Below are 12,164 nucleotides of genomic sequence, written 5' to 3' on the forward strand. Positions count from 1 at the left end.
TGTTCAACCATTTTGCATGTAAAGACTTATGCGATGAACTAATGCCTAAATGTTGTGGGGGTGAGACTATTCACAAAGACCCATTATAATACATTTTGATCAACATGACATAAGCAATTGATAATGTAGGAAACAGCAGAGAATTGAACATAATCATTTGCATGATGAACCAAAGCATTTGCAACTTGTTCAAAGAAATGAAAAACTTCTTTTTTGATTTGCACAAGTGACACAATGATGTGAAGATTGAACAAGTAGTTTTGAGAATTTCAATTCTGATCTGAGAAATGTACCAAAGCGACAGAGAAAAACTGTAAATAGGACTAAATGTATTCATCTTTTTTTTCTTTTTTTTCCCAGTTGATTTTTAAGTTCTCCATATACTCGAAACACAGGGTACATATATTGTGTGTCATACATTATTGTCATGTCTTTCTTTTGGCTAGAGATGTATTTCAATTGGCAAAGTCTTTCAGCCAGAGAGGCTTCAGGAAGTCAGGTGCGATGCGATAAAGCGCTACAAACCCACATACTGAGCCGATCACAGTGGATGAATGGGTTGAACACAGGACTTTCACCTCGGAGACTTGGGATCAAATCTGGATAAATTTATTGACTTATTTAACTTTTTATTTTCATTTTGTCACAACCTTTTGTGGCTGAAATAAATATTCCAAAAAAACCAAAACACTTCCTTAGCAAACAATATTTACGTACTATAACAAATCCTGACAAAAAGGGACGATTTTTTTCTCTTGCCTCTCGTGGCTCCCGTACACTTTCTTGTGGAGAAGCCAGATCTAACCAGCACCTGTTCCGTGAGGAGTGAGTTAATGTGTGGTGTTCACACTTAATTTAGCTCTTCTGGTGGTCATGGTGCAGTCAGCCAAAGCTGTCTGTTGCATGTTGGGAGGAAACCTCACTGATGTGTGGATAATGTTCACAGGCAAAGTTTGGTTTTCACACTTGTACTGCACAAAAGCCGGAAGGAGGTGGTCGGCGTGGATCAGGGGGTTATGGTTAAGTTTTGGTTCTCAAAATACTGAGATTGCAATTTTGGTTAAATATAGGAAAAGTGAAAATGTCCTGTCTTGTCATTCTTGACCTGTCGATCTGTTCCTAGTGCTTTGAGTTGTCTATAAACAAATGAGTCATACCTAAATTGGCACAAGAGCATGTTTTTGGGGAAAACAAATGAAATGTGAATGTTTTCTGTCTTATACATTCAATATGAATATAGGGTTAATAAACTGTCACAGTCAGAAAACATCTAAGCTAAGCTCAGACCTCATACATGCACAGTAGGATAGGTTGTAAATGTGAGATATATTAACTTAACATTCATTTCTGAGAGGGCACAAAAGGTTCACAGGTTGGAGAATATGTGTGGGGCCTGCTGTGAACAAACCAATGTAGATAACATGATACTCAAACCTGCATACAAACTGATCAACACACTAAATGTGTATGTGTGCCTCCTGCATGTTAAAATCAGACCTAACCTGTGCCTAAATAGGTTTACTCTGATCAGGCCATTTTGTGATGAGCCACCTGGTCTCAGTGTCGCGTCCATCAGGTGGAATAATTTCCTGTTAACCTGCTCCAACAAGCCACCTGAACACTACCAGACACAGGATGCAAATTGTAGGATTAGATGCTAGAGTGCATTTGAATCTAGTTTGGAATAAAACCAGGCGTGCTACTGTCCATACCCAAAAATCTATAAACACTCACAGACTAACTGCTTGACATTTCATTTTCAACAAGCAGGGCAGCATGCTCTCAAATTCCAATTATTTCTGGAGTTCAGCTGTCAGAAAGATTTATTAGTTTTCTCTCGTCTTATTATCAGTAAGCTAACTGCAAATAAGTAAAAGTAAGATTGTGGACGGGCTAAAATATTTAATGTGGGTTTAATTTGTCTTTTATAAGATAAACAGAAGTGGAAGAAATTAAAGGTAATAAACTGAAAGTGAAGTGGAACTGCTGAGCTGGTCTCTAAAGCAGGACTCACATTATAAGTGCTGTATTTGCAGCAGTGCTCCAACTTCACTCTGCCAAAGTGAAAAAAAAAAATCTATTTTTAATCATGTTACCAGTTCATCTGATTTGGTGTTGGAGCTGCAGTGTGTTGGTACGGGACCAAACTACAGGAGCTGCAGGTGAAAATTAGTTCTCTAACTCAGTGTGAGTTAATTTAACTGGTCAGACCCTGATGAACAAACTAAAAGATCTGAGGATGCCGAGGTGTGTGTCTCCTCTGTAACATTACAATCTGCAGAAGCCAGACAAATTCAGACAATGTCTGTGGGTAACCACAGCGTAGTCCATTAATGGGTCTCTAGTCGGTAAAGGTACCTCGTGGTGTGTGTCACCGTTTCTTACCAAAATGCATTGCTTGTCCTTGAAGCTTAATAAATTTGCTGAGTTTACTCTCTCCCTCATAAAACACATAGTAGCAGGTTTTTAGACTAATCCAAAAACCTGCACTGTTAGCATCCATGTTTTCTAGCTGGCAGTCTTGCATCCAAGCATGTGTGGAAAGTCCCAACCTCTCTCAGGAAACAGAAACTCAATTCATTTGAGTCATGTTGTACGTATCAAAATGTTGCTGGGCGATTGTCTTGAAACTTGATTTTTTTCCCGCTGAATATTGAGGATTAGATAGATGCGTATTGTAGCCAAAGTTTGTCTTGATTGACAGGTGTCTAAGCCTATCACAGTCAACTTTCATGGTTGCTGCTTTTTCACTTCACCTCACCCCAGGTCCATCCGGACTCTAACCCTTTCGCCCAAAGCTGGTTTATTTGGCTCCAGCACCTGTCCAGATGGCAATGAGTGTAAATGTAAACCCCAGGCTTCAACTGGTCCCTTCATAAATCTGTGTGTGATGTTACAGATACTGTGTCTGTGCTCATAACATCCCAGTTGCGTCAGCTGTCTGAGACTGTACAGAATTAGAGCCTCCCGTTAAGATCTCACCCAGCTCTGGCTGTCAGTACAAAGGCAGTCACAGCAAAACATTTCCCTCACATGCAAGTCTCTGCCAGATAAGCAAGAATTGATCTCTTTGCATGAAACCAAGCATTTTACTAATTTGACTGACTGCACTGGAACAGAGTTCAAAGCAGAGCTGTGATTTGCGACTGCTTCCTCACGAGAGAGAGGAGGCCAGTTCTGTTGGCAGTAAGATGAGCTACTGATTGCATTGCTTGTACCGCTCTCCACGGGCCTCTCAGATGGAGATGGAGAGAATTACTGAACAACAGCCCGCCGAAAGTACAAGAAGATTACTGAGCAGAGCACATTAAGACAGACCACACAAACAGCATTACTCACCTCCCAGGTAGCAGGATGACAGCAAGTGGGCGAGACGAGACAGAGAGCGTAAAGAGACTTCATTTGCTCTCTGTCTCCAGATCCAAATTGGTATTATAAATTGCAGTGTGTTTATAGTTTCTAAAATTATCACTGAATGTGTCTGCAAGAATGTAGCCAGACAACACATACAGTGCATGCTATTATAATTACACATGAATGCAACCCAAAATTTTGTTGAATCAGCATCCAATATGTTACTTGTTTGATTTATTTTGGTAAAGAAAGCGTACGCGGTTTGAATCCCTGCATGATATTAAAGGGGAAAGAGGGTTGTATGGTGCAGTAAGGTCCACACAGGAATGAAGCACAGCGAAATTGGCAAAATATTTTGGAAACGTAGCGACTACTTGCACGGCTAGTGGGAGAACTGTTGTAGCTGGCAAACTATTGGCTAACACACTAGCCAGTCAGGAATATGTTCGCTAATTATAATGTAAATTAGCTCCCTGACCTTCTTTCTATCTACTCTGTAGCCTGCTGTTTACTTCTGGCATTTTGTTCTTGGGATTTTACATCATTTCGTTCAATAAAAAGTCATAGTACAAGGGGAAAAAGCTCTCTAAGCTAACTAGCTTGTAAACTGACCGCTAGTCAGCTTGTTAGTTCGGTTCTAAAAGGACAGTAAGTTCACAGAGTTTAACCAAAAGCGGTAGCCCTGTTGGTGGCATTGAGTCCTGTCTCACTGTCTGTAAACCATTCCTCTTTTGTGGAGTAGTTCAACTCTGGCAGAGGAGGTTAAATAAAGCTGGACTGTGTGACAAATCTAATGAGTTACGATAGCTTTCTCTGCTGCTACCTCTGTTTCCTCAAAGGTCAGCACTGTCAGGATGGCTAGCCATTGGTCCGCAGCGTGAGTTTGCATGTCAGACTTCAGCAAAGTTTAATAAAAAAAAAATTAGCACAGATTTACTTTACCCTATAGGCAAACCCACTGACTCCTGCATTTGCACTGAAAGAACCAATTTTGCTGCTAAACTTCTGTGTTTTAAATTCCGTCTGATGGAAAGCATTCATCGGTATGTGTTATTTGAAATTTCCCAGCAGTATGCAGCTGCATTTTGTGCATCATGGGGAACCCTGTTGTGCGTGGCCCTCGGCAGGCTAATCCTTAACACGGCCAAGGCGTCCAGTTAAAGCACTGTAGATCCAAGCTTTTCGATTCCAGGAGTTACTCTAATTGACCACCTCTGACTGCCAAGGCAAAGCTTGGGGAGCTCGTTGGCAGTAGCCCAAGTGAGCCATCCTGCACATCTTAGTGTTCATGTGATGCAAAAATGGCTAATGATTTTTGTCTTTGCCCTTTTTCCAGAATGCGGAAGAGGGACCTACAGAGCATGTGCAGAAGGGCGCTGCTGCTGACCATCTGTATGGTGTCTCTCTGGGGACAACTGACCAGTGCATCGTCACACAGAAGCCACATAGGTACAACACTGCACATGTTACTCATTGTTATTTTTTCAGGGATTAGTGGTTGAGCATGGTACTTTCATTCATAAAGGATTTTTCATTCATAATATACATAATATACACACATACATACCAAAGTGTGCTATTGGCTGATCAACAGTTTCTACTGTGGAAACTGCAGAATAAAGAAATGTGCTGGTATAATTTTATTTATTTATGTTTCCTCTATTGTGGCCATTGCTCATGAAAACTGAAAAAAAAAGGTTGATCCAGGAAACAGTTTTTAATGTTTTTTTTTTCTTCTTTGTTTTTAATGGGAGCTTTTGAGGAACAGGAGAACAGACAGCAGTGGCATCAGACTGTGGCAAATACACCAGCAGGATAGAAATTTCATGGGCATTAATGGCATTCAGAAGAAAAGCAAACAAATACACTTTCTCACATATTTGGACATTATCTTTACTCTGTGTCTTGCTGAATAATAGACTTTGTTGATGAAGACAGTGCATTGCTCATTGACTTTCTCTGCACACTGGTTGTGGATTTCCCAGAGATTTAAACCAACAACCTCTCAGTTATGATTGTATGTGGAGTCAAACACACTATCTCCTGTTAACTGCTTTTAAAGAAGGAAGATGCAGCCTGGAAACATTTTTAGAGCCATTTAATTTCACCTTCAACAGTAAAAAAAAAAATCTAGATTAAGCATCAAAATGCATCATAACAAATATCATATAATAACTTGTACTGTATGAGTAAATTATAACATCACATTATTATTTCACTTACTGCATCCTGATGAACTAGTACAGCATGTACAGTATGTCACAACTGACTCTTCACGGTGCAGGTCAGTCTCATGTGCTGGCCACACTTCACCTCACTTGCTTTGCAAAAAGAAACTGTTATAATTGGCTGAGCTTTCTTGCTCTCTGCTCACCAGCAAGGTAAAGATGTGTTGTAAGGCTTTGTTTTTCTTTTTTTGCACAAGGGAATTCAACGATGTAGCAGTAACGCAAGTCAAGCATCACAGGGAAAAAAGCGATACCGGTACAGCGGAGACTCTTACAGATAGGCAAGCACAAGATAAAAAACCACGCAGAGCTGAAGAACTAAATAACCCCCCACCCCCACGGACCAGACACACCTTTTCATGAACCAAGTAGTAACAGATTTCTCTTAAATCTAGGGCCTGTCCTGTCTAATGATTTTGTGGTGCTTGTCTTTCCTGGGCTGACAGTCTCTCTCCTGCATCTTGCTGCACTCTGCCTGGACATCATCTTCACCTTTCTGCTCTCCTTCCTGGCTGAAGAAGTATCAGGATTATTCCTTTTGAACTGACACGAAACATCAAATCTGCAGTAGCCTATAGAGGAAAAAAATATCTAAACATCACTTTTATGATAATCTTCAAAATGTTTACCATTTACTTCCAATGACACACTCCAGTGACAAAGCACAGTCTTTTATTTTCCTTCCTCAATATGCTGTCTCGAACTCACACACAGAGAACCCTGCAACTGGATTAATAGAAAGGAAAAGATATTATTATGATAACTAAATAGAAGTACAGAATTAAAATGTCTACGAAAGCTTTCCTTGCAAAAGCAGTTATTAAAAGCTTCTCCACAACACACACAAACTCCTCATCGTCACATGTTGACCAAGGTGATTAATAAGACAACATAAACGAAAACATCCTAGGATTATCCGCAAGAAAAGGTAGATCCAACGGCTGGTAGTCAAGCTAGCATCCAGAGACAGTACCCTCCTGTGGCCACAAGAGGGCAGTAAATTACAAGATGAATGCAAACAGGAAATAACAGATCCATTATAGGACAGAACGCTGTTGTGAGATGGAAAGGGAGATATCGTTCCACCTCAGTATTGTTCAGATCGATGTCTGTTTTTAGCTTTAACTGGTCAAGCACTTTTTGCCTTCCTTGTCCTGACGCTACACCACTGCAGTACAGTAGGTGTGTGCATGCATCGCTGTGTGTGTGTGTATGTGTGTGTGTGTGAGTTTGTGGCAGGGGACAAGACCTTTCAGAAGCTATTTCCCTTAATGGAGAGATGGCCTGATCCCTGGGCGTAACGGTAGAAACTGTGACTACACATTGAAATAATGAGTCTTATTCCACTGGAGGACAAACAGCACACAATGGCTGGAGGGAAACATCTCCATGTTAGCTGAAAAAAAAAAAAAAAAAACATGACCAGCAAGAGACTTAGATAGGGGCATCAAAATCCAGGGCCATGACAGGATACACTACATGGGGAGAAGATACACATTAGATGAAACAAAATGGATTATTGCATGTGCCTTGTTGAGGTGTGTTTCAATTTAGGACAGAAGAAGACAAAGCTGTGACAGCAGTTAACTCTATTTCGAGTTTTTACTTCACCAGCAATGAATTATGTTGTATGTGTAAGTATTGCATTATTGTTACATTTCTTTCTTCATTAGCCAGGGGGCCCAACTCCATTTAATTTTCTTTTGTTATGTCCAAAATCCACATGAATTATACTCAAAACATGGTATGCTTGGTATTTTTCTGTTCGAACATTGTTGTTCCACGATACCGTGTACAAAGAACAGTTTATGAAAGTTCCTTTCTTGTTCCTTTCCAACGTGACTCTGGCAGGTCAATAAATAAATGTTAAGTGTAGAAGAACCAGACTTGCCTGCGCAGAGCTCTGACCTCAGACTCATCCAACACCTTGGAGATGAACTGCAACCCCCGACTGCAAGCCAAGACCTTTTCGCTTAGCATCAGTGTACGACCTCACTAACACTCCTCTGGGTGAATGGGAGAAAATCCATCCAGTCACGTTCCAAACCTTCCCCACAAGAATGGAGACTCTTGTTGCAGCGTATGAACTGATTTTTGGGATGAGGTGTCCAGCAAGTCACGTGTAACACAAGTATGATGTTCGGACGTCCACATACTTTTGACGATGTAGCATCATTCACGGAGGATCTCATATTTACTTTTCACCTCCTCATGTGATCATCTAATCAATGTATTTAATAGCTATTTACTGAATGTATTTGATGAGTAAGCTGTGGACTGACAGTACAGAAGCAAATCCCAAATGTTTGACTGAAAATATGCTGGATAAACCATTTAATCTTCAGGCTTACATCACTCTCTCTTTGGTTTTGCATTTGTCCCACTCTTGTGGTTTGTGCGCTTATTCCTGTGATTTATTAGGGGAGAGAGAGAGAGAGAGAGCGATAGAGAGAGAGAGAGAGAGAGAGAGAGAGAGAGAGAGAGCAGGCCAACAAAAGCACCATGGCCCCATTCTCCCCGGGCGGCACTGACACTAAGGTAATCACGCTGCCTGTCCCTGAGCTACGGAGGTCACGTCAAGGTGGGCCCAATAAACAAACCTCTTTAGCCCTTCTGTTTATTGAGGTGGGGGCTTCACTGAAGCAATTGAACCTTTCACCATAGCCTGACTGGAGCACGCTGGGCTTACAGCCTGCACACATAACCCCTGTAATAAGACCACTGCATCCCCCAGAGCACCATCTACATTCATTAGCTAGTCATGAAAGAGTGGAGAGTGGGAGAGAGAGAGGGTGCGAGAGGGGAGCGGTCCGGAGAGACTGAGTGCGATTACAAGTACCTTTCGGCCCTACAATTTGTTTTGGTCCCGTCGATAGGATTTAGACTGATGATGTGACCAGGTCAAATGGGAGCCTCATTGCTCAGCTATTTAGATACTTGTGTCCTTTTTTTGCTCTTCTTAGTAACTCACTCTGTCTCATTTAAAAAACAGTAATCAAGCTCTCTGTGGTTTGTTGGTCAGTGTCTGCGAGGGCAAATGCTGAAATGTGGTAGAGAGGAAAACAGGCGTGAAAAACACATTTCCCACTGAGGCTGTGTGATGCAACGTGGCAGCAGCTCCCTCTTCTTGAGATAAAAACGCTGTAAGCAGTGCCGTTTACAGGTCGTAAACTCTCTTACATTTTTAAATATAAGGAATTAAGCCACATGGCTCATGAATAGCTCCACAAATTGGAATCAAAATGACTTTGGAGCTCAGGTTTACGCTGGGTTTAAATCAAGGTCCTGTTCTATATTCACATGCACACAAGGGGCAATGCTGCCTTATTAATAAGATGAAACAGTGCACTTGCTCTCATTTGAATTCAGTTGAATATTTCCATATTTGCTTATGTTAGAGACTTTCTAAAAAACTGTGTGATGCACTCTAATGGCTCATTCTCAGGCTGATTTTAATGCTTTAGGGGATTTTTTTGTATTCTATGTAAATTGGCTTTAACTTTTTTCCCCTCTTCATTTCCAATGTTTCATATTAGGAACAAACTGATTCTCCGGAGCCCAAATTAATGGCAGAATCCAAAAGAAAGGTTTTTTTTTTCCTCCCTACTGTCCCAGTCTGATTATTTTTGTAGAAAAGATATATTAAGATGTGTCACATTAATAAGAATTGTGAAGTAAAATTTGCTTACTAGATACATTAGAGTTGTTTCCCTGTGCCAGCCTGGAGGGATAAAGGGCTGTGAGGATGCAGGGCGAGCTTTTCATGCTTTTTTTTTTTTTTTTTTTTAGTGTTTAAGGGATTCAATTACCTTTGGAATTCAAAATAACATCATTTGTTATAGTCCAACTTCGAATAGCTCTGGAGTAGATTAAGTCATTGTGTCCCGAACAATGGGAACTTTTGTTTTTCACCATACCAGTAAATAAATATTAAAAGGAAATTGCTAGATTAATAAATAAAAGAAGTTATTTTTATACTGCATTGTTGTCTCTTTATACTTAACCGATTTCTGCTTCCGTCTGTATTCAACTATATCGCCCCAAAGCTGACACAATGTAGGAGAACAATCCCAGACAAGTCAAAAATATAACTGAAGACATCAATAAATAATATTGCTCGTTGAATAATTGAAATGGAGTGCAAAAAGAATATAAATCTCTCTCCCATTGTGGTACTTGATGAAGATGAATAGCACTTGAAGATGAAAATAATCTTATTAAGGTAGTATTGAAATATCCCTGCTTTTAATTTGTCCATCATGCACCTGCTGCCAACATGGTGAGTGCGACGCTGTGTGTAACTTTGTATTATGTGTCTTGTTTGTTTAGTGTGTCACTGTGCGTGTTTGTTTAATTGTGACCCGGCAAGGCTGCAGATGAGAATTAGCCTTAAGCTAACTCTGGTAGAATACATCAAAGTTGTAATATGTCTGTGTAACATTGTACACAGTCCCCTTCAATAAATAAATGAAAACATACCAGGCTCAAAGATGGCACCCACTCACTTGAATGAAAATTGCTCACCGAGCGCATGAGTCAAAAAGTTTTCTGGCTCCCATTTGTGGTTTGTTTCCAATGTTGCGTGGCCCACTTCTGCACACGTCCACAGTGTTTCCCCCTGCAGGCTTAACCCCGCACGTGCTCCCACTAAACTTTACATTGTGACGAAATAATGCAAATAAAACTCACTTTTCAAGGCACTGGGAGTGACATAATAAACATAAAATATTCATGGATTAAACATTTAGAAAAGAGTGATAAGTTTAAGAAATGGTTTAACAAATGTCTCTTTTATAATGGTGCTCTATGTGGAAAATGCTTTTTGCTCCAGCACGAGTGAGTGTCGGTACCGTAGCCGCTTCTCTTAAGACGTCAGTACTCTGGGCGTGCATGGGCACAGCCATCTCATTATCATATCAGTATGAGAAAAACTGGAAATGTGGGGACAAAAATAGAAAATACTGGGTGTGAATTGTGTGCTAATACCAAAAAAAAAAGAAAGAAAGAAAAGAAAAGAAAACCCACAGAGTTAAAAAATAATTTGTTAGTAAGAAAAAAAAAATTTATTGCATTTATTCAATCATAGGTGGTAAAATGAAAAGTATATTTTATAAAGCTTCATATTTCCCTTTATACTTTATATTTTAATTATGTAACTAATTATATTATTTATTGATGTTTTTTCAATATATTTGGTCAGTTTTGGGCCTCCCTTTTTTTCTACTTTGTAAAATAATTATCAAGTATCAATCAGGAGACATTATCACAGCGAGATAAAGAAAGGGACCAGGAGTGAGCAGGAGAGCAGCGAGGACAAATTATTCCTGACTATAAAAAAAACCATTGGTTTTACTGCCTCTGTTTCACAGGTCAGTTAGTGCCTCGTTTTTTTTAAACGATCTACACAAATTAAGGCAGAAGAATCCAAATGAATAAACATTTTGTGGGTTTTCGATCTGAACCAACAGCACCCACATTTTCTACCTCATCATTTCTCATCAGGAGCTTGGGTTCCTGTGGTTCAGTGGCCCATAAGGAGGCCTGTGGTGCAGTACATACTGTATCTGGAGCTCTGTTGTTGTGTGATAACATACATCTGCCTGCACACTCCACACACAGCAGGTCAGCGTGGAACCCTTGCCCAGGGAAAGCATGACATTATACCAAACAGCGGCAGAGCAGGTCACCCCCACCCCGGGGATGTGTGGGGGATGCTGCTGCGGAGCATTCGTCCTGACATTTGGAGAGCAGGTGGACGACACAATGGTGGACGGAGATAGCGAGTAGAGGGAGATTGAGATGGAGATGCGGGGCTGTTTGAGATGCACTGTGGGGATGACAGGGGTCAGTCCGCCCCATCTCCCAGTGGCAGCTACTGAGATTAGAAAACCATCAAACGTCTTCTGCTATACGCACCTGAATGGCAGCTGTATAGATGAGCCATGAGTGGCTACGTGTGGCCTTGGTTGTATCCTTTGTGTGTGCGGTTATGTTGCCAACAGAGAGGAGCAAGGGGATTGTGTATGTGTTGAGAGAATATCAATAGTTTTATTCACATGCTCGGAGGAAATTAAAGCTCATTCCTCGGCTTGTTCTTTTTATCATGTCTATTGTCACGGTGATAAAAACACTCTTTTCATACATCTGCTTTAAGTTGTGTACAACTTATCTTTTAAATTGTGGCTGTCATTCTTATCTGTAATGATAACATTGCAACATCAAGTAACTTTCCAAGATCTACAGGAATGTGTCGACAAAAGACGTTTAACAAACCCTCATTTTAGCCGAAGTTATGTGGAAAAAAAAAATGAAGGAACAAACTTCATTGTTTAACTTTGACCTAATGTGCAGAGGCTCAAATTATACCTTCCGTGTCCAACTAGTCATAAGGGTCCAAGTGACATACAGTAAATTTCATGATCTGCCCTTGTCTGCAAGTGTGCAGCTCAAACTTTATGACCATGTGGATTGTTTGTGTGAACCGTTCCGGCTGACTGCACATGTGAAAACAGGTCTGCGGATGTCCAGTGTTGCTTTGTCAGGGCCCTTATTGAAGTTGTGCTAAAGCTTTCCTGTGTAATG

General features: G+C 40.5%; 1 protein-coding gene across 1 annotated transcript in view; it reads left to right on the forward strand.

Moving 5' to 3' along the window:
* Positions 1 to 12,164, forward strand: part of tafa3a (TAFA chemokine like family member 3a) — a 93,821-nt gene that overhangs the window by 52,140 nt on the left and 29,517 nt on the right. The window contains exon 2 of the mRNA XM_023416112.2: positions 4,691 to 4,803. Within this exon, the coding sequence (XP_023271880.1) occupies positions 4,692 to 4,803 (112 nt within the window). The 5' untranslated portion in view covers position 4,691. The remainder of the gene's footprint in view (positions 1 to 4,690; positions 4,804 to 12,164) is intronic.

Source organism: Seriola lalandi, unplaced genomic scaffold (assembly GCF_002814215.2).
Source record: "Seriola lalandi dorsalis isolate HSWRI2012SDOR001 ecotype SW California unplaced genomic scaffold, Sedor1 jcf7180002054561, whole genome shotgun sequence".
NCBI classification, from domain to species: Eukaryota; Metazoa; Chordata; class Actinopteri; order Carangiformes; family Carangidae; genus Seriola; species Seriola lalandi.